Source organism: Canis lupus, chromosome 20, assembly GCF_011100685.1.
Source record: "Canis lupus familiaris isolate Mischka breed German Shepherd chromosome 20, alternate assembly UU_Cfam_GSD_1.0, whole genome shotgun sequence".
Classification (NCBI taxonomy): Eukaryota; Metazoa; Chordata; class Mammalia; order Carnivora; family Canidae; genus Canis; species Canis lupus.
In genome coordinates this window covers 27414257-27437801 of record NC_049241.1, presented here as the reverse complement: position 1 = coordinate 27437801, position 23545 = coordinate 27414257, and the positions used below count along the sequence as shown (strand labels likewise).

Below are 23545 nucleotides of genomic sequence, written 5' to 3'. Positions count from 1 at the left end.
TTCCTAGAATCCTAAATAAGTCTGTGGGGCCTAGATAAGCCATTTCTGAAAGCTGCTGAGTTAAATATATTTTCACTTAGTGACGCATATTTGAACCTAAATGTGTTGATTTCAGGGGACTCTTCCAGGATTCCATTGGCGATTTGCCTAAAACCATGTCCTTTTTTTTTTCCCCCCGTTTTCATTTTCAGAAAGAAGACATAGCTCATCCAGCAAGCCTTCTTTGGCCGTTCCTCCCACTTCAGTATTTTCCTTCTTCCCTTCTCTGTCCAAAAGCAAAGGAGGCAGCGGAAGTGGAAGCAGCCGTTCTTCCAGTGGAGGTGTTCTAAGCGCATCCTCATTAAGTTCCAAGTTGCTGAAATCACCCAAAGAGAAATTGCAGCTCAGGGGGAACAGCAGGCCAATGCATCCCATTCAGCAGAGTCGAGTCCCCCATGGTAGAATGTGAGTATGGCCCAGAGGTTCTGAGAGCTCCCCTGCCAGGCGTGGAACTGTGTGCTCCAGTGGCATCTGGGAGTACTGTGGATAGTGTCAAAGACAGGCTGCTGTGGGGGAAAATCAAATATATGTTGTTTCCTCCTTTTGTTCCCTATCCTGTTTTGGGAGGCTTCACAGAATAGTAATAGGAATGTTAACAATACTTATTTATTGATTCTTTATTGTGTGTGTGCCAGCTAGGGAAACTTGGCTCTCTTGGTGTCCTGTCATTTAATGATCACAACACCCCTATGAAACAGGTCTTGTTGTTATCCCCATTCTGCAGATAAGGAGAAGGAAACATAATAAGGTCAAGGAGCTTTAGCCAAGGAGTGCTCCAGTCAGACAGGCCTGGCTTCACACACCCCTTCTATCACTTCTTAACTGCAGGGCTTTGAGTGAGGCACTGTTTCTCTCTCAGTCTGAGAATAAAAGCCACTGTGAAGAGCTACTGGGAGAAGTAGAATTAACATGGTAGCGTCAAGTACCTGGCATAGTGTTTGGCCCCCAGGAGACAATAAATGAATGGACATTGGTGCTTCTGCTGCTGCCATTGATAACAATAGGAATAAAAAGGTGAGGTGATTCCCAGATGCTGTTGTAGGATTTTCTGAAGCCCGCAGAGCAATAGGGAAACAATGCTTCCTTCCCCTGCAGTCTTGGGTTCACGTCACAGCAGTGATGGGGAAAGACTGGAAGAATGGAAGAAGTTCACACTGCCAGGAGAGGCTTTGGCACATTTTCATAGTGGATCTGTAGGCTGCCAGGCTCCTCGTGGTCATGTGAGGGAGCAGCCGTGCACTCCATAGAAACCTGTCTTGCCTCATCACGGCAGCCCTGGTGGTGGTGGGTGGCTTTTTCTGGCTTGCCTCCCTTTTGGAGGGTATGCCACACATCTCAGTCCCAAGGTCTGATAACCTGGTTAATCTCTGGGCAGTGTCTAGCACCTGCTGCTGCTCAAGGACCTTGCCAGCTGGGAGAGGCCATGGCTTCTTGCAGTATCTCTGCTGCTGTCGGGCTGTCCCAGGTACAGCTGTTTGGTGCTGTTTGTCCTGGTTGCTAGGCCCCCAGCCTCTGCTCATCTGTCAGAAGTACAAGTACAGCAAGCTGGACTTTCGTTCCTGGACCTGTCTGAAAGCCAAAGAAAATGCCAGTGCTATGTGTAAGTCACTCGCCAGCTTAACAGCTGTTTGAGCACTGACTTCACTGAACAAAGTTTATAAAACCTCATCAGTCCAAATTTTCTTTATTTGGAGCTGGGCTTTAGAGGGGACCAGGCCAACTGTACTAACATTTGCCACCCAAATGATAGCGTCGGTAAGATCCCCTGAAAACTCAATTCTTTATTAGTGGCCTAAGTATTCACTGTTCACCAGCTGTGTGCCAGACACTTAAATTCTGAGCTCTTACTGTAGAAACTTTTTTCAGAGACTGGAGAATTGTCACCTCAGTGACACATCACATAACTAATTAAACATTGTTCTCCTTCATTGACAGAGGCAGAGAGCCTCTTCTCGGAGATATGCTTGGGCTCATTTGAATTCTTGTATGTCCTTAGTGATGTTTCTTGGGCATATTCTCTAATTCCAGTTATTCTTTCCTCTGTTCACTCAGTTTACTTTGTTTTGATGAATCCTTTCTTAAACATGATAGTTCTCAAAAGAAATTCTCTAAAGGTTTTGCAGATAGTCTTTGGTCCCTTTAGGTGTTTTCATGTTCTGCTTCTTGCAGGCATTGAGTTGAGTATCAGGTCTAGATCTCCCACAGGCTCAAGTGTAAGGTTGTCCTGGATAATGAAAAGGCCAGGTAAATCTGATGGTTTACTGGAGCTTTCTGTCTCACCAGGAGAGCTTATAGACTGAATAAATGTGAATCTTAACTGAGTTTTCTAGCTATTCCTAATGCATTTTTCCTAAGTCGCCTTTGGGAGCCTAGGTCTCTGCAGTGTGTAGGTAGATCCGGGTTCTGCCTTTTGCCCTCTAGCTCCCCATTTACCTGGGCTGCTGGGCCCTCGAGTGCTAATGTCCTGCTTCCCCCTCTGACAGCATGACGCCCTCTGTCAAAGTGGAAAAGATTCATCCGAAGATGGATGGCACACTACTGAAATCTGCGGTGGGGCCTACCTGTCCTGCTACTGTGAGTTCCTCAGTCAAGCCTGGCCTTAACTGCTCCTCAATACCAAAGCCAACCTTGCCTTCACCTGGACAGATTCTGAATGGCAAAGGGCTTCCTGCACCATCCACTCTGGAAAAGAAGTCTGAAGATAATTCCAACAACAGGAAATTTTTAAATAAGAGATTATCAGGTAACTTCACATTTTTTGTCTTAATGTTTCTCTGTATATGATTGGGCATTCACGAGCAAGCAAATGGACTGCTGTCTCTAAGTCCTCTTTTTAGAACTGGTCAGCTTCAGCTCTAGGAGGAAGTTACTTAGGTAATATACCTGACCTCTTCAGTCTTGCGTTTAAAAGTACATGTGTCTGTAGGTAATGTAAAAATAGCATTCTAGTGCATCTTTCTGAGTGGAGTGGGGTAGTAGTGCTGCCTGGCACACTCTCTTGCCTGTCAGGTGTTGCCAGTGTTCCCCCATGCTCTTACTGGGGTCTGTTGCTGCTGCTTTGCAGTGCTCACGTGTTGTAATTTTATGTTTATTGATGATGTGATGGACTTTATGCAAGTTACAACATGCCTTCAGAGATTGCTCCTATTTTCAAAATAAATAATGTTTGATGAGCCCATTGTAATGTCAGTGTGCTTTTGACAGAAAGAGAGTTTGATCCTGACATACACTGTGGGGTCATCGATCTCGACACCAAGAAGCCCTGCACCCGCTCTTTGACATGCAAGGTAGGTGGTCTCCTGCAGAACCGAATACTCCTGGTAAACTCAAGGAGATGGGATCTATGGCACGGCCCCCAGAGTCTCTTTAACCCAGAGGGGAGCTGTTCTGAATTTCGTCAGTGAGGGAGTAACAGGATTTTGATGAAGAATGCCTCCGGTTCAGGAAATGTGAAATCTTGTTATAAATTGCAATCTTGAGATGTTTTGCTACCAGCTTCCAGTGTCATCCAGTGCAATAGCATTCTTTCCTCATCAGTCTGTTATTTTCAAAGACTGTTAATGTTTCTGTAGGGAAATTTAATATAAGCAGTTACCCTTTACTGTGGACTTGAAACAGGTCTGGAAACTTCCTTTGCATATGTGTGAATATTCTTAAAATGCTTGTAATCTGTGGTTCTTCAGTTTTAAAGAGCCACTTGAAGATGATCTGATTTTGAGGTAGACTTATTTTTCCAGTACTAAGAAAAGTACTAGATAATATACAATCTCACCAAGCTAAGAAAATATTCTGACCCTCTTTTCTGTCCTTGATTTTCCTTTAAAATTCCGGTATGTTAATAAGAAGGTGGTCTATTTGCTGTAAAATAAGAGTTGATGTGGAGTGGCTTCAGTTGACTTGCTACATAAATAAGCCTGTATGCTCAAGTGCATTTCCCTGGAGAATGTCCCCAGCTAGCCTTCAGAGAAGGGTTTGAAAATTGAGAATCATTGCTTTAACGTAATTTAAAAATGCTTGTTTGGAGGAGGGGGTAAGAATTATAAAAATCAGTGTTGTCTTCTAAAAATAAAATTTTTGGTCTATTATTTTAAATGTTACCAAAGATTAGGTTTGAGTAAAGGACTTCAGGGCCTACTCCAACCCCTAACAGTGGAAGAATATTAAAATCTTTAGAATGTGGAAATGTTGTTTCTAAGTGATTCTTATTTTAGTTTAAATTTCTAATTCAATTTTAGCATGTAGATTTTATCTTACAACAGTGGTTCTGAATCTTTTAAGGAAAGGTGTTGGCCAAGAGTTCCTTTAACTATCTAACTTAAAAAAAAAAAAATCACATCATTTGCCCCTTAGGAAAAATATCTACATACTTACATATTTTCTGAATTTTGCATTTTGTCTCAAGGGTTCATAGACATTTTCACCCTAAGCCCCACCATTGAATCTTCGGCTTAAAGACTCCTTTCTCAGGACAAATTGCTCTTATTTTATGTACCATTAGTTGTACACATATAGTGGTGTGTTGTTGGAAGGTAGCCATTTGAGCTCTGTAGACCTGGGGCCTGCTGCAGCCACCCCTGAGGGACTTTGCAAGAGTAGGCCTTGGTCCAGTACCACAATGTGGCCATAGCTTGCCGACTGCACTTGGCTCCCTTGCTACCTCCCTGGCTCTCAGGACCCTAGATCTCTCAGTATTAGGGTATCTGTGGTCAACAAAGGGTGCTTGCTTTATCCAAGATCCTCACCTTGAATCATCTCCAGGACATGCTGGTGAACCAAAAGCTTTTATCAATTCCTGATGTGCCAGATTGACCAGCCTTCTTCCTGAACCAGTATTGATGGGTGAACAGACTTCGTATGGATCCTGAATTGTTGTCCTGTCTTCCTTTTTAAGTCACATTTGCTCCCCGTGTATTCTGTGAGGGGTTTCATCAGCATAGCATGGTGCCAGGCCTGTTTTCACATTAGTACACATCTATAGCCCTGGTGTGTCACAGAGTTCATCATAGAATTGGCAGGCCTGCCCTTTCACACATTGTCCTTCCTCTCCTTCTGTGGTTTGTTTGCCACGGCCTCCCCGTCTCTTTGCCTCCATTTTGGCCTGAATCTGTTACATTATTGAGGCTGCCCATGCTTGAGTACCTCTCCACTGAATGTCTCCCCTGTTGCTGCCCAGGTCTATCCTGCCTCAGACTGAGAATGTAGGCCTTCCTCTTCAGTGTCAGGGGACCTGCTGCTGCCCACTCCTGTCACTCGTCCCTTTTGTCTGCCTGCCACCTGCATGGCCCCCTCCTGACTTCTTGTCTGTCTGATGTCCTGTTTCATGTCCCCTCTGTCTTCCATGCAAATAGATTTTGGCTCTAGTATCCTTGCCTGCCAGTCATTGTGGAAGGTTTATTGCATACATCTGAACCCGGGCCTCATTTTGGGTCTCAGTGGATAGAGGCTTTAACAGAACAAGGCACAGTGCCCTAGCCATGAGAGGCTTACCATCGAGTGAACCAGGTGGGGGTTAACTTCATAATCACTCGTATATGTGTCAAGTTACCACTGATGAGTAATAAAAAGGAAGGAAGCCTATGTTATGACAGCCTTCAGTAGGGGATTAAGCCAGGGAAGTCTCCTCTGCCACAGGAATACTGGGCTGAAATACACATGACTTATCTGGGCAAAGAAGGTTGGGGGAAGCCAAGGAAGCAGCATGTGTAAATATCCTGTGATGGGGCAGTGTAGACATGTTAGGGTCTGAAAGGCCAGCCAGAAGGCCAAGGAGTAGGAGGAGAAGGAGGCACTTGGGGGGCCATGACTATTAGAGAGGGCAGGGCCTCAGGAGCTTAGTTACATACCCAGCCTTTGTCCTGTGATACTTGGGCAGCCCTGAGGAGTTCTAATGGGGGAGGGAGCTCAGTGGAAATTTTGTTTGTTCTTCAAGCTGGGGAGCTATTGGTCATCTCTGCCTCCATTCTTGACTTTAGTCTTTCTGTCCTAAGCACAAGGGGACATTCAAAGGTGAGAAACAGCTTTTACATCTGTCTAGAGAGACAGGTGGACCAATGATGTTATATATTCTTTCATTTGTTTAACACATAATAGAGGGTCATTATTTTAATATACTTTTTGTTTAAAACATTTATTGAGGGATCCCTGGGTGGCGCAGCGGTTTGGCGCCTGCCTTTGGCCCAGGGCGCGATCCTGGAGACCCGGGATCGAATCCGACGTCGGGCTCCCGGTGCATGGAGCCTGCTTCTCCCTCTGCCTGTGTCTCTGCCTCTCTCTTTCTCTCTGTGTGATTATCTCTCTCTTTCTCTCTGTGTGATTATCATAAATTAAAAAAGAAACATTTATTGAGTAACAAGTATAGAACTAGGTAGCTAATACAGCACTAAACAAAGTTCCTTATCTTCATTTGGGTTACTTTACTGTGGATATATATATTACATGTTAAAGGAAATAAAGTAAAAATTGAAAAAGAAACTAAACTCACTGGTATAACTATCTATGCCAGCCTAAATTTGGGGCAGGCATAATTTGTGATATGTTAACTGAATTTCAGAAGGACATTAAAAGCCTAATTCCCCTCCAGCCCCTTAAATTACATCACTCCTCTAAACATCTAGAGCAGTAATACATTTGTATAATGCCTAAGGTCATAAACACAAGGTACCCCTTTTGTTACTTTTGTAACATAAAAGAGTGGAGGGCATCTATAGATAAATTGACTTGTATTTGCTATGTGTGATTTGTGGCCACTGTCTTCTTACATTTTTTGCAGACTAAGACCCCAGCAATAGGAAATGGTCAGGTTAACTTAACTTTATCTTCTTCTTGGAATAGTATTGGCTCCAAGTGAGCCTTAACAAACAAAAACAGAAATTATCAAGTGCATTTGGAGAACAGACATTTTTTATAAGACATGCCTCAAGCACTGGTGATGTTAGTTTCCCTGCCAGCATTGACCGTTTTTTCTCACTGTATCCATTTCCTAATTCTGCAGTTAAATGTTGTCTTAAGATCCAGAACTGCTGTCTCATTTTCTTTGCATAGTGAGTATCTGGCTATAGGGATTGACTCTGCTTCATCTTTCTTCCTGTTCACACCTGTCTCCTCTTGGTCTGGTAGTCTGCTTCTTTCCAGGCTTCCTCAGCTGAAGAAGTCCCATCTCCAGGGTGCTTTGAGCCACTTTCTCTCTCAACATGGCATTTTCACTGGAACATAGAGAAACTTTTGTCTAATTTTTACTCTCTGGCTGTTAATGAAATAGGAGTCTCTGATACATTGTTTTTTTAAAGTAAGCTCTATGCCCAATGTGGGGCTTGAACTCATGACCCCAGGTCCAGTTGCATGCTCTTTTGACTGAGCCAGCCAGGCACTCCTCTCGTACATTTTTATGGCATAAGTGTTTCTTCCCTTTTAATATTTAAAATCTAAGTGGCCCAAAGAGGGATTTTTCTATTCGAGTTGTTAAGAGCCCCAGTAAATAAGCTGTTATAATGGCATGAAACATGACTACCTAACACCTGTTTGTTTCTACTGTTTGCCGTTCACTTACATACCAGGTGGCACAGCTAACACTCCTCCTTTCTTCTGGTGGAAGTAACATCACCAAATTCTCATGTATTTGGAGCCTGGAATATGTGCTTCTATTCTAGCAAAAGAAAGAAGGTCACACTCCTATGATTTATAGCTCATCAAGTGGTGAGCAGCCTTCAACAATGCTAGTGGTCCAGATTGTTTTTTTGGTTTTTTGTTGTTGTTTCTGAATGGGTAATGGTGTTTTTGGGTATATTACAGAGAAACAGTTATTTCTGAGATTCCTCAGTTTTTGTATTTTTTTGGTCTTTAGACACATTCCTTAACTCAGCGGAGGGCTGTCCAGGGTAGAAGAAAACGATTTGATGTGTTATTAGCCGAGCACAAAAACAAAACCAGGGAAAAGGAATCGATTCGCCATCCGGACTCTCAGCAACCAACGCAGCCTCTCAGGGACCCGCAGCCCGCCCCTCCTAGACCTTCACAGGAGCCACACCAAAACTCTCACGGAGTGATTCCTTCTGAATCAAAGCCTTTCGTAGCTAGTAAACCTAAACCTCACACCCCCAGTCTTCCAAGGTAAGACAAATCCTCCAACTCTCTCCCCCTTCCGAGAACAGACTTGCAGACGCTGTAAAACCCCAGTGTAGTCATGATGTCAAGGAATGTACATCAGGCTCACTCTAAGAAGATGAGAGACTTTTCTAATTGGGTTTTAATTTAAAGAAAAAAAAAATGCTGAGTTTATCAGTAAGTTTCAAACAGGGCTCTTGGCCAAATGCCAGCAGCAGAATGAAGCAAGAATGATCTGCTCCACCCCTGCTCAGCGTTAAGGGTCTCTTAACCCCATTGAGCAGGGCTGAGACTCGGGTCCTGACTGCAGGTTAGTGACTGGAACATCTCACACAGCTTTGGCAGCAGTTTCCCATTCACTTGTCTCACTTCTTGCAAAACACAGCAGTGGGAGTCCTTGCTGGGAATAGGCATTCAGCCTGAGTTTTTACAGCATCCATTTATCAACCTGTTTTTTTCATTCATTCATTTGAGACCTGGGCCTAAGCATGTATTAGGCATCTTAGCTATTTAGTGAGTGATGGATATCAGGGTGTTTTATGAGAATTTACATTCCTCGGAGATCGTGAAGGTGGACTTGAAAATGTGTGTGTTTGTGCTTGTATATTTAACCAAGTTGAAGTAAAAGACTTTGTCCCCAATTTCTAGAGAGAAGGGAAAGAGAAAGCTATAGAGAATGAAGGCCTTCCCTGTTGGCCACTGGCAGCGAGGGCTTCTGCTTAGGAACGTGCCAATGCTTGGTTGCCATGCCTCACCTTTCCCCTCACGTGCCTGCTCCTTGCCATGGCTGCCTGAGGGGTAGAAGTGGCTGCTCATGGAACTCCAATTGTGTGTGGTAGAGCCCATCCCAACAAGAGCTCTCTGGTTTGTGAGGAGCACAGTGGAGGAGCAATTGGAGGCGGCTCCCGAGAATGGCCAAGCCCAGGCTGTCAGTTTCTTGGCAAGTCCTTTCTTCAGCCATCTTCTCATTGAAATTTTTCCATCTGTAAAAAAGTAAGCTTAATTGTAGAATCACCAGGCATTTATATATGTGGGAAACATACAGTACTGCCCCTGACTAGTAGGCTGTAGATAAGCCACCTGCAGTGGCCATGCTGCCTCCTCCTTTTATCACCTCCTGTCCCTTTCAGGTTTAGAGCACATTGCCAGTTGTCTTATTTATTGCCTTAGTAACCCAAGTCCAGGTAGAATTTGAAGAGGAGTCAAAGAAAGAACGGTCTTAAGTTCCACTTCTATTTCCTCTTCTTCGGGGAGAATAGGAAGAGGCCCCGAGCCACTCAATTGTCTCTAGAAAGGAGAACCATTTACAAGTTACTTTTGGATAAATCTGGCAGACGGCTTCATGTGACATCGTGCGGTTCAGGAGAGTGGATTCTTCACTCCCAGGCCACCTGATCAGCATCTGTTGAGCCAGTGCTAGTGGGGGACCCCAGGCCTCCCTAGGTGGTCTCGGACACGTTGTTGTATCTGGGTTAAGGCGGCTGATTCCCAGATGTGTGATCTGATCGGTGCTGCACTTTCTACTCACCAAGGCCTCCAGGCTGCCCTGCTCAGCAAGGTGGGAGTGCCCCCATTGACCCTCCTCCAGTCCATGAATCTCCACACCCTCCCCTGCCTGCCACTGAGCCAGCTTCTCGGTTATCCAGTGAGGAGGGAGAAGGCGATGACAAAGAAGAGTCTGTTGAAAAACTGGACTGTCATTATTCAGGTCATCATCCTCAGCCAGCATCTGTAAGTTCCACATGCACCCCCGTATTGACCCTCCCCACGCAGCAGGGACAGGGCACTGCAGGGGGGCGTGCCAGGGACCTTGGCATGCCCGCACGTGTGGGAGACGCGATCAAGGTGTGAGAGCAGCTCAGAACAGGGTGCCCCGGAGGCGGCATGCACTCTCTCCTGGGACACCTCGTGCTTTTCCCTTTCTCTTCCATGAAACTCAGGGCCAGGCATCTTCACTCTCATGCTTCACAGCCTGCGATAACTCAGAGTCAGCTCTTTCATGGTTAGCTCCTTTCCTAAAGGAGAGAGAACCCTCATCACTTGTGCCACAGTCAGAGTTAGCAAGCATGTGCAATTGTGCTCTCTCTTGCAGTTTTGCACATTCGGGAGCCGGCAGATTGGAAGAGGCTATTACGTGTTTGACTCCAGGTGGAACCGGCTTCGCTGCGCCCTCAACCTCATGGTGGAGAAGCATCTGAACGCGCAGCTGTGGAAGTGAGTGCCTGTCACACCACCTCTGGGGTAGGGATTGGAGACTGACTTTACCTGGTGCTGCATCCTCTGTTTCTTAGGGGACTGGTTTAATGAAGATAAGCTTATCTAAAGATTTATTTATTTGTTTGTTTATTTTAGAGACAGCAAGTGGGCCATGGGAAGGGCAGAGGTAGAGAGAGAGAGAGAGAGCGCGAGAGAAGCTTAAGCTGGCACTCTGAGGAGTGTAAAGCCAGACTCTGGGCTCAATCCCACAACCCTGAGATCTTCTCAGAGCCTTTAAGGGGGTATATTGTCCACTGTAACTCTCAAAGCAGGGGCTATCATATATAATGTGGAACATCTCCCAGGTTCCTTTGACCCAGGAACCTCTTTCAGGGGAGCATCGTGGGGAACTAATGTTTGGTGGAACCTACTTTGGGAAATCTTGAGTTTTGCTAATGGAAGGGGGCTATCCAGTCATCCATATGTCACTCCATAGTCTCCATTTGGGCATCATTTACTAGTGACTTCCTGAGTGGACTCTGCCAGTATATCCATTTGCCTTGCTGCCTTGGTTTCCTCATAAAAGTCAGGAAGCTGGTCAGGGGCCTCAGATAGTCCACTGTCTGAACCAGCTTCATGATCATCAATAGGACTTGCATTTGTTCTCTTAGAAAAATCAAACCCAGAGCAATGCTGTTCTGCTTTTCTGTTTCACATTTCTTCCTGGTTTTTACTAGATAAGAGACTCCTCTTCCCTCTTTATGAAGACACGTTGTCTTTGCTCAGAAAAATGAGTCTAGGCACTGGTTTGTTGGGATTCTAGGGGGTCCCTCCACATCAGAACCCTCCCAAATAGTTGAAATCTCAGCTTCTTATTCTTTAGACTACCTGTTAGGACTTGAAGAGTTCATTGAGCTCCCTGAGCTGTGCGTTTAGTGTACTCCTAAGAGTTTAGAAGGAGGAAATCATGCCTTTGTGTTAACTTGAACTTTGGTTTTAAAAAAAGTCACTACAGTGGAGACAGACATTTTGCTCAGTGATGAGCTGGCACACAGGCCTGGGGCAGACAGGAGCTTGGAGAAAGGTGCTGGGAGTCAGACTGACCAACAGAGGCCAGCTTCTCATGTAGCCCCTGAGATTTTCTGAAAGGAGCTCAGCACTTCTCAGCTCAAGAATGGTCATCAGGTGGCATCTTTGATGTACTCAGGGAAACTCCCACCATGGTCCAGGTCCCGTCCTACTGGCTCAGCCAAAAGAAAGTCTTCCCTTCCAGGAGATCCCCCAGTATGGGTGGCAGGCTTCTCAGTCCCTTACCTTTCAATTGTGGTTAATGTGGGGATAAATGGAAATGGGATTTGAATATGGCCATGAAATAAGTCATCTTCAGTGTATGGAGTCGGAGTCTGAACAGTGGTGAAATTAAACCAGCACTTTGTCCGGAGTATGGCCATGACCCAAGAGGCCGATCTGAGCTCCTGTGGTTTCTGTCAACTGCTAGTCCGCTATTGATTGGGGACTGCTATTCCACATCCCCTAAGGAAGGGATGGGATCCTTAGCAAAGGGTTTTTCTTTGGTGGGGGTGAGGGATGGGATGGGGGGCATTGGTACATAATTTTTTAGATCGGTAATAAATTCACTTGGGTAAAAAAAGAAAACTGAATGTAATTTTTTACATTCATAAAATTATACTTTCATTCATAAAGTATATACTTTACATTCATAAAGTATACAGTCCAAAGTTGTAGTGCCCCTGGTCCCTACATTCCTGTTTCCCTTCCCACCCTCACAGCATTTTTGTGAATTGCGTGTATATCTTTGCACAGTTCATTTATACAGACATGGGTCAGTATGCTACATTTTCTTTGTCTTGTTTTTATACGAAAGGTAATGAGTGAATTAAAAGACTTTTTTTTTTTTTTTTTAATACCAAGAAGCAATATATTGTGCAGATAGATCCGCATCTCTCCCTCTATGGAAGCTTTTCATTTTCCTGTGATTTAGTTCAGCACCTTTAGGTTTCGTCTCCCTGAGCCACCTGGTGGCCGCAAGCAGCCACTGCACCCAGTGAGCAGGAGCGGTACTACACCCCTGCATGCACCTTGTCAGAGGGCCAGTGCCCACGAGAGCATGGGGATCTTGTTGAGATAGAGATTCTGATGAAGTAGGTCTGGGTGGGGTGCAGGAACTCCTCATTTCTCATGAGCCTTTCTGATAACTTCCGTGTTTGTCCTCTGTGATAGGTATGGAATAGAGCCCAACTTCTCAGTATTTGCTTCATGTTGGAATCTCCCGGAGAGATTGAGAAACTTCTCATGTCTGGACCCTGCCCCACAGGGATTTGGGTGTGGTCAGTGTGGATGTATTGGTCTCTAGGGCCAGGACTCCACTCGTGAATGGGGCGGTTACAGCTGGTACAAATGCAGTAAATAGTTCCTTTTTATTAATAGCTGTAGGCCTTAGAGAGCATTTGGAAGGCCCTTCGGCAGCAGTTTAGGACACCTCTCATTTGGAGGATGAGGAGCTGGAGCTCCGGCTAGTGCAGTGCGTGGACCTGCCAGAGCTGCCCCATAAAGTCAGGAGCAGGCTGGTATCCACACTTGCCTTCCATTCGGGCCATTTTCTGTGTTGTTACCTTGGTGTTAATTCTGCCATAGTGGTTTTTGAAATTGTGGTTTGTCCTATTTTAAAATCAGAGCAAAAATAAAAGGGGACCTCCCTGATTTGCCATTTGAATAACCCTCTTATCCTCAGATGGGTACTTAGCCCAGACTTTATTTAACCAAATACATTGTTCCAACACTGTGACTGGAAGCCCCCTGAGATGTGATTCAAGCCCATAGGTAGGACCTAGCAGTTGCTATTAAATTGCTGTGCCCTTCCTTTCTCCTCACTTATTCATGAATTCTTTCAACATCTGTGTGCCTTCTGAACTCCTGACACTGTGCTGGGCACTGGGGCTACAGTTATAAATACGCTGTGGACTGCTCTGTCTGGAGAAGTTAGACAGGGATCTGCAGTCACATATGGAAACTGCCTTGAGTGCCCCCAAGTCTGGGAACAGGCAGTGTGCGTCTGTAGAAAACTGAGCAAGTCAGGATGGTCAGGACAGATTTTCTAAGGAAGTGGTGATGGGCTGAAACTGAAGGGTGAGCAGAATTTGGAGGCAGAGTGCTGTAGGCAGAAAATGGACAGTGCCTCACATCCAGGCCTGTTTTGCAACGTAAGAAAGGTCAGTGGGTAGAATCAGGGATCTGGGGTGGGGGTGGATGGGAAGAGGCAGTGTGAGGTTGGGCACCAGAAGTGAGTGAGGTACACAGTGCTTTACAGACCATTATTCTGAGAGCCCCCAGCAGGCAGTAAGGAATTTGAAGGAGAGAAATGGCAGGATTGGCTGTACATTTCAGATTGATCTTTCTGACAGGGGTGTGCTACTCCGTGCCAGAAGGGAAGGGCACATCCAGCTGAAGGTTTCTGTGAGTGGATGTGGTGATTATTACTCACTGCCCTCTCATTTGTAGGAAAATCCCACCCGTGCCCAGCACCACCCCACCTGTCTCCACACGTGTTCCTCACCGGACAAACTCTGTGCCGACATCACAATGTGGGGTCAGCTATCTGGCAGCAGCCACTGTGTCTACATCCCCAGTCCTGCTCTCGTCCACCTGCATCTCCCCAAATAGCAAATCGGTACCAGCTCATGGAACCACACTAAATGCACAGCCCGCCACCTCTGGGGCAATGGATCCTGTGTGCAGTATGCAATCCAGACAAGTGTCCTCTTCATCCTCGTCTCCCTCCACACCCTCTGGCCTTTCCTCAGTGCCCTCCTCCCCTATGTCCAGGAAACCTCAGAAGTTGAAATCCAGCAAGTCTTTAAGGCCCAAGGAGTCTTCTGGTAACAGCACTAACTGTCACAACGCCAGTAGCAGTACCAGCGGCGGCTCAGGAAAGAAACGCAAAAACAGCTCCCCATTGTTAGTTCACTCTTCCTCCTCCTCCTCCTCGTCTTCTTCTCATTCCATGGAGTCTTTTAGGAAAAACTGTATGGCACACTCTGTGCCTCCCTACCCCTCAACGGTAACATCTTCCCATGGCATGGGCCTCAACTGTGTGGTAAATAAGGCGAACTCTGTGAGCGTCCGGCACGACCAGTCAGGGAGGGGGCCCCCAGGTGGGAGCCCCGCTGAGTCCATCAAGAGGATGAGTGTGATGGTGAACAGTGGCGACTCCACGCTCTCCCTCGGCCCATTCATCCACCAGTCCAGTGAGCTGTCCGTCAACTCCCACACCAATTACTCACACTCTCACACTCCTCTAGACAGACTCATAGGAAAGAAAAGGAAGTGCTCGCCTGGCTCAAGCAGCATCAACAACAGCAGCAACAAACCCACAAAGGTTGCCAAATTGCCAGCCATGAACAACGTGCACATGAAACACACAGGCGCCAGCCCAGGGGCGCAGGGACTGACGCACAGTCCCCTTCTCCATCAGGTAGGAAATGGACTGTGAGCCCTGTGGGTGTGCCTGTGTCCTCTCCCACAAGCCCTTCCACCAACTCAGAGATCGGTGTGGTGTGGTTGGTCTGTTTGCTGTAAGCACATGTCCAGCTTCACAGTCTCTTTTCACAAAGGAGGGGTTCATGGCCATATGAAGGTGAAACAGTGTGTCTCTGCCAGAATTTCTTATGACCTGGGAGGTGCTCCTGGGTTAGGAAATCACGATGTACATTTCAGTTAGCCAAAGCTGCTGAAGCCATCCTACGTGATGGCGGGGTCCCCTGCATAGCCAGTGAGTGCAGTCCCAGGGAAGCACGTGTGTCCCATGACACCATTTGGGGAGGATGCAGGCTGTGTGTTCCGAGAGAGTGGCTCTCTCGTTTGTTCCTCTGAAGAACGCTGGCCTGCAAGCACACTGATCTAGAAAGGGATGCTTTAAATTTTAAGAAAGAAAGACCTTTTAATAATTTTCCCATCAGAGGATTTCAGATTTTCTGGTTAACTTTCTCCTTATCTTTTCTCCCAGTTTTCTGAGGAGGCAGGGGAGCAGCAGTGAGTGGGCAGAGACGAAGACTAAAACCTCCTTGAAGTTAGGAGAGTAGAAATGTGGATGCAGGCCCATTTATAGAGCAGTGGCTAACTGGGTGTCAGGTTCCTAATGATCCGTGTCTTTGTGTCTTGCCCTCTGTGTTCCCCCCTCTTCCACCTGTTACATTGTCCCCGACCCCTCTTCTGGAGCTGCTTCCTCCATTCTGAGTCCCAGTTCATCTCTCATCTTGTCCCTTCACTCATCAGCGTATCTCCTGTGCTTACTTGTGTGCCGGGATTTCAGCAGCACCCTCCAGAGCCCAGATTTACAGGGTGAGGCTGTTCTGTCCTATTTTATTCCTTACCTCCAGAACTTAATTCAATTGGCAGGTTGGGACTTTGTCAGAAAATACCAGGATAGAGTTCCCTCCACTATCTGTGTGAATTAATTTTTTTTTTAAGATTTTATTTATTTATGATAGACATAGAGAGAGGCAGAGACACAGGCAGAGGGAGAAGCAGGCTCCATGCCGGGAGCCCGATGTGGGATTCGATCCCGGGTCTCCAGAATCGCGCCCTGGGCCAAAGGCAGGCGCTAAACCACGGAGCCACCCAGGGATCCCCCCTGTGTGAACTAATTAATGCCCAGTGCCAAAGGGGTGGGGAAAGAATTATCCATGAATTTAAATAGCAACTTTTAAAACTCCTCTCTTTGAGCCTCAAGTATGTAGGAGCCATTTGTATGTTGCTTGGCTCCTTGGGTGAGGGGTCCCTGGATATAGGAAAATTAGCTTTTACCTCTTGGTTTGTAGTTATTTGTTATAGTTTATCAGCATAAAAATACAGTTCAAATACTGCAGGAAGTGGTATAGCCGTCCTTTAAAAACTTCCTTCTGAGTGTAGCTTCCTTCTGAGTGTAGCTTCCTGAACCTGCAGGAGGCATGTTCCATTGTGTTGTGATGCCCAACACATTCTCTGCCTGGGTGTATCCATGCCTACAGGTGACAGGAGAGGAGAGGAAGAGGCTGGTGGGTGCAGCAGAGATAAACTGCTTGTGGAAAATGAGGGAGTGGGAGCCCATTTCCGCAGAGCAGGTGCTCCCAGAAACTTGTTACCAGTTTGAAACTGCAGATCTGGACTTGCATGAGAAATTTGGTCATTTTTAAAAGTTATGTAGTATTTTGTTCTGGAATATGGTACAGTCCACACACCTTTGGACCAGGTATGGCTCTTGAGCTACCAGTTTGCCACCTCTGATAGCCACCAGCGAGGAGGGCTCTGCCCCACTAAGACAGTCTTGAGTTTGGGTTCTTAAAATTAGTTTTTTTTAAAAAAAAAATTTATTTATTCATAGAAATGCAGAGAGAGAGAGAGAGAGAGAGGCAGAGACACAGGCAGAGGGAGAAGCAGGCTCCATGCAGGGAGCCCGACATGGGACTCGATCCCGGGTCTCCAGGACCACGCCCTGGGCTACAGGCGGCGCTAAACCGCTGTGCCACGGGGGCTGCCCTTAAAATTAGTTTTAACTTAAGTGTGTGTTTGAGAAAGATTTCCTCTGTGCAGTAGAAAACCTTTTTATTCTGCATAAATTTTTGGTGGGGGGTCCATGGCTGGAGATTGGAAGATCGGTGAGCCCCTAAAAACGCTGGATATTTTCAATATTTGTGTTCATTTATATGCAGGAGGGATCCTATAGCTTTCATCAGAGTCTCCAAGCATGATTCCAAAATGCTTGAGAGAGTGCTGTTCCTGGAAAAGTAGGAGCCTCAATTCCCTGTATCTTATGGAGTGGATTTTAAGATTTAATTAATCTATTTTTCAGAAAGAGAGGGAGGAGCAGAGGGAAAGGGATAGAGAGCATCTCTCAAACAGACCTCATGCTGTGCATGGAGCCCAGTGCAGGGCTCTGTCCCACAACCTTAGGTCATGCCCTGAGCCAGAACCAAGAATCAGACACTGAACTGGCTGTGCCACCCGGGTGCCCCTGGTGGAGCTGATTTTAAAACAGAGATAACTGCGCTGGTAGAGGCTCCCTAAACCTGGGAACGTGGCGGGCTGTCCTGGGAAGCCTGGCCGATGGAACTTGGCAGCTTTGCCCCTCCACTCTCACCTCCCCCGGCTGGTCTGCTCATGGCCTCTGCCGCCAAGGGCTCAGATAGCTCACTGTGGTCACTGGGGGCCTGAGTTCCCCTGCCCTGGGCACGGGCGCTGCCTTGGGTGTGAGCACCCCAAATAACCTTGTTCAGTTCTCACCTGACAATCTGGAAGACCTTTAAGGAAAGGAAATCAGCAAATAAAACCACAAGGCAAACATCAGAGCCTTCTCGCTAAGCTAGCAACCTGGCCTGCATCTTTTCTAGACAGTTTCCTAAAAGTCAGACTTTTAGAATGATTGTGCGCAAGGGCAGTGAAGGCTAAGGCGGAATGCCGTAGCTGAGAGCTCCTGGCCCCGGAGAGCAGAGCGGTCTTCGGCACGCTCAATGGTGTTGGGCGTCGGGGCGGTGCCGCGTACAACTGCTTACTTACCTTTTCATTGTTTCCCTACCCCCTCTTTTTTGAAAGCCAAAGGCACGTCCCTGACAGCTGAAAATAGCGCGGGGAGGAATAATCTGGACACTTTTGACGACAAGTTACACCTCCACTCAGCACTATGGACTCCACGATGCCTTTGAGTCTGTTTTCCCAACCTCCTGTGGGCCTCGAGGGTAGAAATCTGCCGGGCTGTTGTTGTAACGAGGATTTCCCTGAAGCTATGTCTGTAGCAGTGAGTACTTGTAAAGGACACTGGATCAAGTTCAGCCACCGAATTGCTTTTATCAGTGTTAAAGTGGTCTGGACTGCTTGCTACCAATCTGTGAGAAGTTGTTGCTTTGATTTTTAACTTGTAGTAAATTATGGAGCCACTCTTTGAGTAGATTGGCTGGGCGAAAGAATGTCTTGGCAAGAGCATTACTGTAGACTTTTCTCCCTCCTCCCCCTTCCCGTCCCAGTTCTTACCTTACACTGTCTTCTGTAGGTCACCCTCCAGCAATTAGGTACCCCATCTGGAGACACCTTCCAGAGGAGAGCAGAGCTGCACCATGAGCAACCCTCCAGAGAAGCAATGAGTTGTTAGGTTTTTAGAGCAATATTCTGGGAATGGAATATGGACGGTAGCACGAGGCACCATGACAAAATAGCCTGTATTTTTCCCCAGCCTTTTGCAAGTAATTTGGGGCAAGACGGTGTCAAAAGTTTCTAACTTACAAACTGGTTTAAAGCCATCGATGCCCAGAGAGCAAGTATACCACATTTTAGAGGCTTACTTTTCATGGTACAAAAGCAATTCTGTGTGATTTTTTTTTTTTAAGAAAATGCAAATGCAAACTAGTTTTGATAACGGAAAGCCAAATTTTAGTTGGGGGAAGGGAGGTGGATAAAATCAGTATGGGGGAAATGTTTTTCCACAATTTCCAAAGAGATGGAATTTTTTATCCTTTAAGTTTTCGTGTTACACATTACACAGTATGGCAGATTGGCTTGGTTGCCCTGCCCAGTCTCCTCTATTTTTAAAAAAATGCCTTTGTAAAGTGAAGTTATTAGGATGCAGCAGAAACTGTCATTCACTAAGTCATTAAGATACTTCATGTTTCCAGGGCACTGTGTGCATTACCCTCAGTTTCTGTGGCTACCGTCCTGGGACTCAGTGTACACTTCTGCTTTCAGCACTCCCCGTATCGTGTGTGTGTGTGTGTGCACTCCTCTTCCTCTCCATACGTTCATTTGGATGCCGCTGGGTGGGGAGTTTAGGCACCCAGGGAGGGGAGGAGGCAAACATGATGTGATGCAGATGTTTCCCCAACAAACCCTCCTTTCTGGGGATTAATACCAGCCATTTTTCTGAGAGAGTTTTGGAGTCCCTCGAAGTTATTTATTTATTATTATTATTATTATTTGAATACCCCATCCCAAAAGAAAGAGCTTACTGTGTTAAAACATCATTGCTTGAGAAGGTATCATTGAATTTGGGGGATGAGCTGGGGCATTTTAACTGGTGATTCCATGATCATAGCTCCTGAAATAAGAACCCAGGCACTTTTACTTAGAAGAACACACAAAGTTGCTGAACATCACAGGGTAAATTTCCCCAGGCTCCGATCATTGCTCTGGGCAGGGCCTGGACCGAGCCAATGAGTGCATCCTTTTTTTCCCTACAATTCTTGGGTTACAAACTTTAGTTTCAGGGAATTTCAAGTCAACAAGTAGAATGAATAAATACTTGGTTACCAGCCTAATAATGTGAATTGCTACAGAATTATTCTTATTATGTAAGGCAACAAAAACTTTATGCAGATACTTTAGATATAAATTGTTGTAAAATATTGATTTTTTTTAAAGGAAGGGGAGAAGTGTATCTTGTTCACTTATTATGCAATCAGTAAATATTTTTTAAAAATGATACTATAGGAGAGCTTAGTAAGGAGAACGCATGGATGGGCCAGTTTGGTGTAGTTAAGGAGAAATCAGCGTGGTTGTTCCATCCCAGTGGAGGGAGAGAAGGAAGTAAGAGGGAATCAGAACGTACTTTGTTGATTCCTTGGTGACAAGTGCAATGGGGTTTGGGTAGAATTTATTTTCAGAGCCAAGGGGACTTGATGGATATAAAGTTGCTTTTAGCGATGGAATTTATAGACAGATCATGTTGTTCCGAAAGATGTGAATAGGATCCACGATAGCACGTTGATTCAGAATTATGTAGATATTTAGATAAGCGAGTGTTGATCATTTGATTTCTTAGACTGAGGTTTTAATTGAATTTCACTATGTCTCCCGGGAGAACACAGGTCATCGGGACTAGGAAATTAGCCATTTTGGATTCTGCTTGCCACAAACAGACCTATTCTAAACAGTGCTATTGAATTTTAGACTGTTCAAATATTTTATTTTCTCCTACAACTACTTTTTATTATAATGAACAATTAAGACCATTTAAAACACGGGAGTACAAGTATTTTTTTGAATTAAATTAACTTGCGAAAACCAAATTTGCAGTGGTTGGGTTGTTTCTAGACAGACTTTGGTATCAATTTAAAACCAAGATAATTTTTATATTCTTTCCAATAGAATTTCATGACAACTCCTGCAGTTTTCTTAACCTACAAAAAAAAAAAAAAAAAAGTGCTGCATTGATGAACAAAGAATTCTACAAAACCTACTTTTGTATCTTTATTTTGGAATTTCTTGTTCTATTATAAATATGGAAGTATCCCTATTTCAGAAGACATATTTTGTTAAAAATGAATTGTACATATTTAAATATGTATTTTTGCACAGGTCTTTTTTTCTGATATCCTGTTTTGGTACAATTGAGATCATCTAGTATTTATTTATTAATTAATAAAAGTAAATACCTTTTTATAATTTGAAGTGGTTCACTGCCAAGCCAATAGTTCTAGAACCTGCCTCCTTTACAGTTTAAGGGATGCCTCTGTTCTGTGAAAGTCTTTTTGTCCCTTTTCATGTCTCGGGAGCGGATTCATGCCGATTAAGTGGGCATTGCTTCTCTAGTTGCCTGATTCCCGATAGACTACATGTAACGAAGTGACACACTGCTTTTCTTTTGTTCGTGTTTTATGTGTGAGTGTGAGTGCGCCCGCGTGCCTGTGCGTTTGGATGTGTACACTCTGAGCACATGTGTGTTCATGTGTGATGTGGTTTAAAACTAACGGGAAAAACTGAAAGTGCCTGAACCTAGTTTTAAGCTTCGACAGATTCTTTAAAAAGACTTGAATGTTCAGTTCAACTTTTGGAGTTTGCTTTTTCCACCTAAATATTGTTTCTAAAATCTTAGTGGAGGAGTTGAAAACCACCAATGCTGGTAATTTTATGAGGTGTTTTAAAATTAAGGCCTTTTGGTTCACAGTAATTGAACTGGTGACGGATTGCCTGGTGGCACCAAGGGTTACAAATCTTTTTTGTCAGCCAGCAACTTACACAATATGTCCGTTTTGTTATTCCCTCATGAAATACAGAGTTTAAATAGAATATTTAAAAGATTTTATATTCCAAAAATATAATACAAAGTACCTCTGAGAACATTGAAAAATGTATAATTTGAAAAATGTAACTTATTAAAGGCAGCTGTCTTCCTGCAAGAGTTCTGTTGCCAAGGAATTTCTTACTATCTCATTCTGTCCGGGGCGGGGGGGTAGGGGACTTTGGAAAATGATTGTTAAAGTTTCGTTGTTTAGCAGAAAAATAATCATTTTTACATTTTGTGCAAAACATTCTACATTTTCAGATCATTTAAATGAGCACTACATACTGTCAGTGTGAATGTAGGGCCTTGAAAAGCATTTTGCTGTTTTGTTTTTGTTTTTGTTTTTTTGAGCTTGGTTATAAAAGCAATCTCCTGTGTTAAAATGTGTGAATAGTTTGATAATTTGTACACATAATCAAGAGCATCTCAGCTGGACTTTGTGTTGGCTGCTGTATAGAACATGAACAAATGTCAAGGGATAGAAAATTACTTTGGATATTTAAAAGAGAAGAAATATATAGTCTATTTGTTTTGTAACAAGTTTCTGTAAATAAAATAATTTATACTATTTATAAGAAAAGGTTGTGCTTTGCTTTATGAGAAATTAGTTTGTGGAACAAACATGTTACTAAATGGGCAATAAAATTAGGACTTCTCAATAAATGAGGTTGGCTGCATGAAATATTTTACATGTTTCTGCCTCGTGACACTAAACCCCTTTCAATCTAGTCTGACTTGTCTTCATTTTTGGCATCAGACACCCTTGTGAAGCACCTTTGTTTTCCTTCCCTTCTGTGTAAGCTTAAATACCAGGCTTAAGATATTTCCATTCTTGGACACAGAGCTTTGCTTTGGATAAATTAAGAACTGGGATGCCTCTGTTAAGGGATGCCTTAACTGGAACTGGGTAAACTGTGAATACTGCTGCATTCTTACCCTGCAGATTTGTCAACAAAAGGGAAGTGATAGATTGAGAAACACGTACTCTCTGTTCTTGCTTATGTGTCAATTTGATGGCATGTGGTCAGTTTTCGTTTTTCTCCAGAGGTAAGTTTTCTAACCGCAGCTGGTCTGATCCCTTCCTGGCTCTTATGTCCTTCTTCCCTCACTGGCAGTGCAAGCACATTTTGGGATTACTCAGAGCACAACATAATCTTTTATCTCTCGAAATTGGGCCACTTTTTCCATTTGCAGATCATTCAAGAAATTAAAAATTATTTTTGTTGCTTCAGATAGTAAGGGAAGCAACTGATGTGTGTTGGAGAAAATGTCCATAGAGTATTTGGAAGAGTCAGTCTGGTTTCAACCCCCACCCTGCGATGCACTTCCCATTCCCTCCTTAGATCCACCAGCTCCCTAAAACCGTTTCTAATAAGCTCCTTTCACCTTAGGAGCCCTTCTGAAACTTCCTGGGAAGAGGTTCACTCGGTTTCTTAACCCTCTTTACCGTCCATTCCCCTTTAGGTAACCTGGCTGTGGACAGCAGGGACTCTCCCGATTCAAGGAAAGGGGCTTGGCAGGAAGGCAGAGTAGGAAGGTCAGTGTCAGCAGAAGGAGCAGACGGGGCATGCACAGCTGGGGAATAATATGGAAGAGAACCATTCTGGGTGAAGCGTCTGGAAAGGAGGGGGCTGAAGGGTTGCATAAGTTGGGACCAGATTGTCAAGGACCTCAGGGGGTCATGGGACCTTCATCCTCAGGAATACACTTTAACCAAATGTAACTGTCAGAGCCCAGAGATTCCCAGGGCCCATTGCAAACATGCTGCAGGTGCCAAAAGTAAAAGCCATTCAGATCTTTCCTGGGGGCCAGAAAAACAAAGCATTTAATCTCTTTTCCTTTTTCATGCACTTTCCTCCCTTTTGCCTAACACCTCATCCTTTATACCTTTCCCTCTTCTTCCTCCTCCCCCTCCCCATCTTAATCAAAAAGATCTCTCCTAAATTAAGCCTACAGTGCTCCTCCTTCTTACCATACTTTCTACTCAGTCCTTTCTTTCTAGTAAGAAACTCTTGCTCCTGTTGGTAATGGGGTTTAATTAAACTTGTCTTTCACTTCGTAAGGCTAAGTGATTCTTGGCACTTCCTCCCCTCTTTTCCACAGCCAAAGCCCAGGGACCAAATGTGGCACTAGCAGAGGTTCTTTTTCAGGAGAGGGTGATACTGA

The 23545-nt window shown here is 44.8% G+C and overlaps 1 protein-coding gene across 8 annotated transcripts in view; it reads left to right on the top strand.

Annotated features, from left to right (window-relative positions):
* The window catches only part of ATXN7 (ataxin 7), a 139873-nt gene extending 117831 nt beyond the window's left edge, over window positions 1-22042 (top strand). For 7 of the 8 annotated variants that reach the window (XM_038565937.1, XM_038565938.1, XM_038565936.1 and 4 more), the window contains 9 exons: window positions 192-444; window positions 2523-2782; window positions 3244-3326; window positions 7880-8145; window positions 9672-9870; window positions 10232-10353; window positions 13855-14827; window positions 15628-15693; window positions 17923-22042. In XM_038565937.1, the coding sequence (XP_038421865.1) occupies window positions 192-444; window positions 2523-2782; window positions 3244-3326; window positions 7880-8145; window positions 9672-9870; window positions 10232-10353; window positions 13855-14827; window positions 15628-15693; window positions 17923-17940 (2240 nt within the window). In that variant the 3' untranslated portion in view covers window positions 17941-22042. The remainder of the gene's footprint in view (window positions 1-191; window positions 445-2522; window positions 2783-3243; window positions 3327-7879; window positions 8146-9671; window positions 9871-10231; window positions 10354-13854; window positions 14828-15627; window positions 15694-17922) is intronic. The other variant, XM_038565939.1, reaches the window with a different exon arrangement.
* The last annotated feature ends 1503 nt before the right edge of the window (window positions 22043-23545 follow it).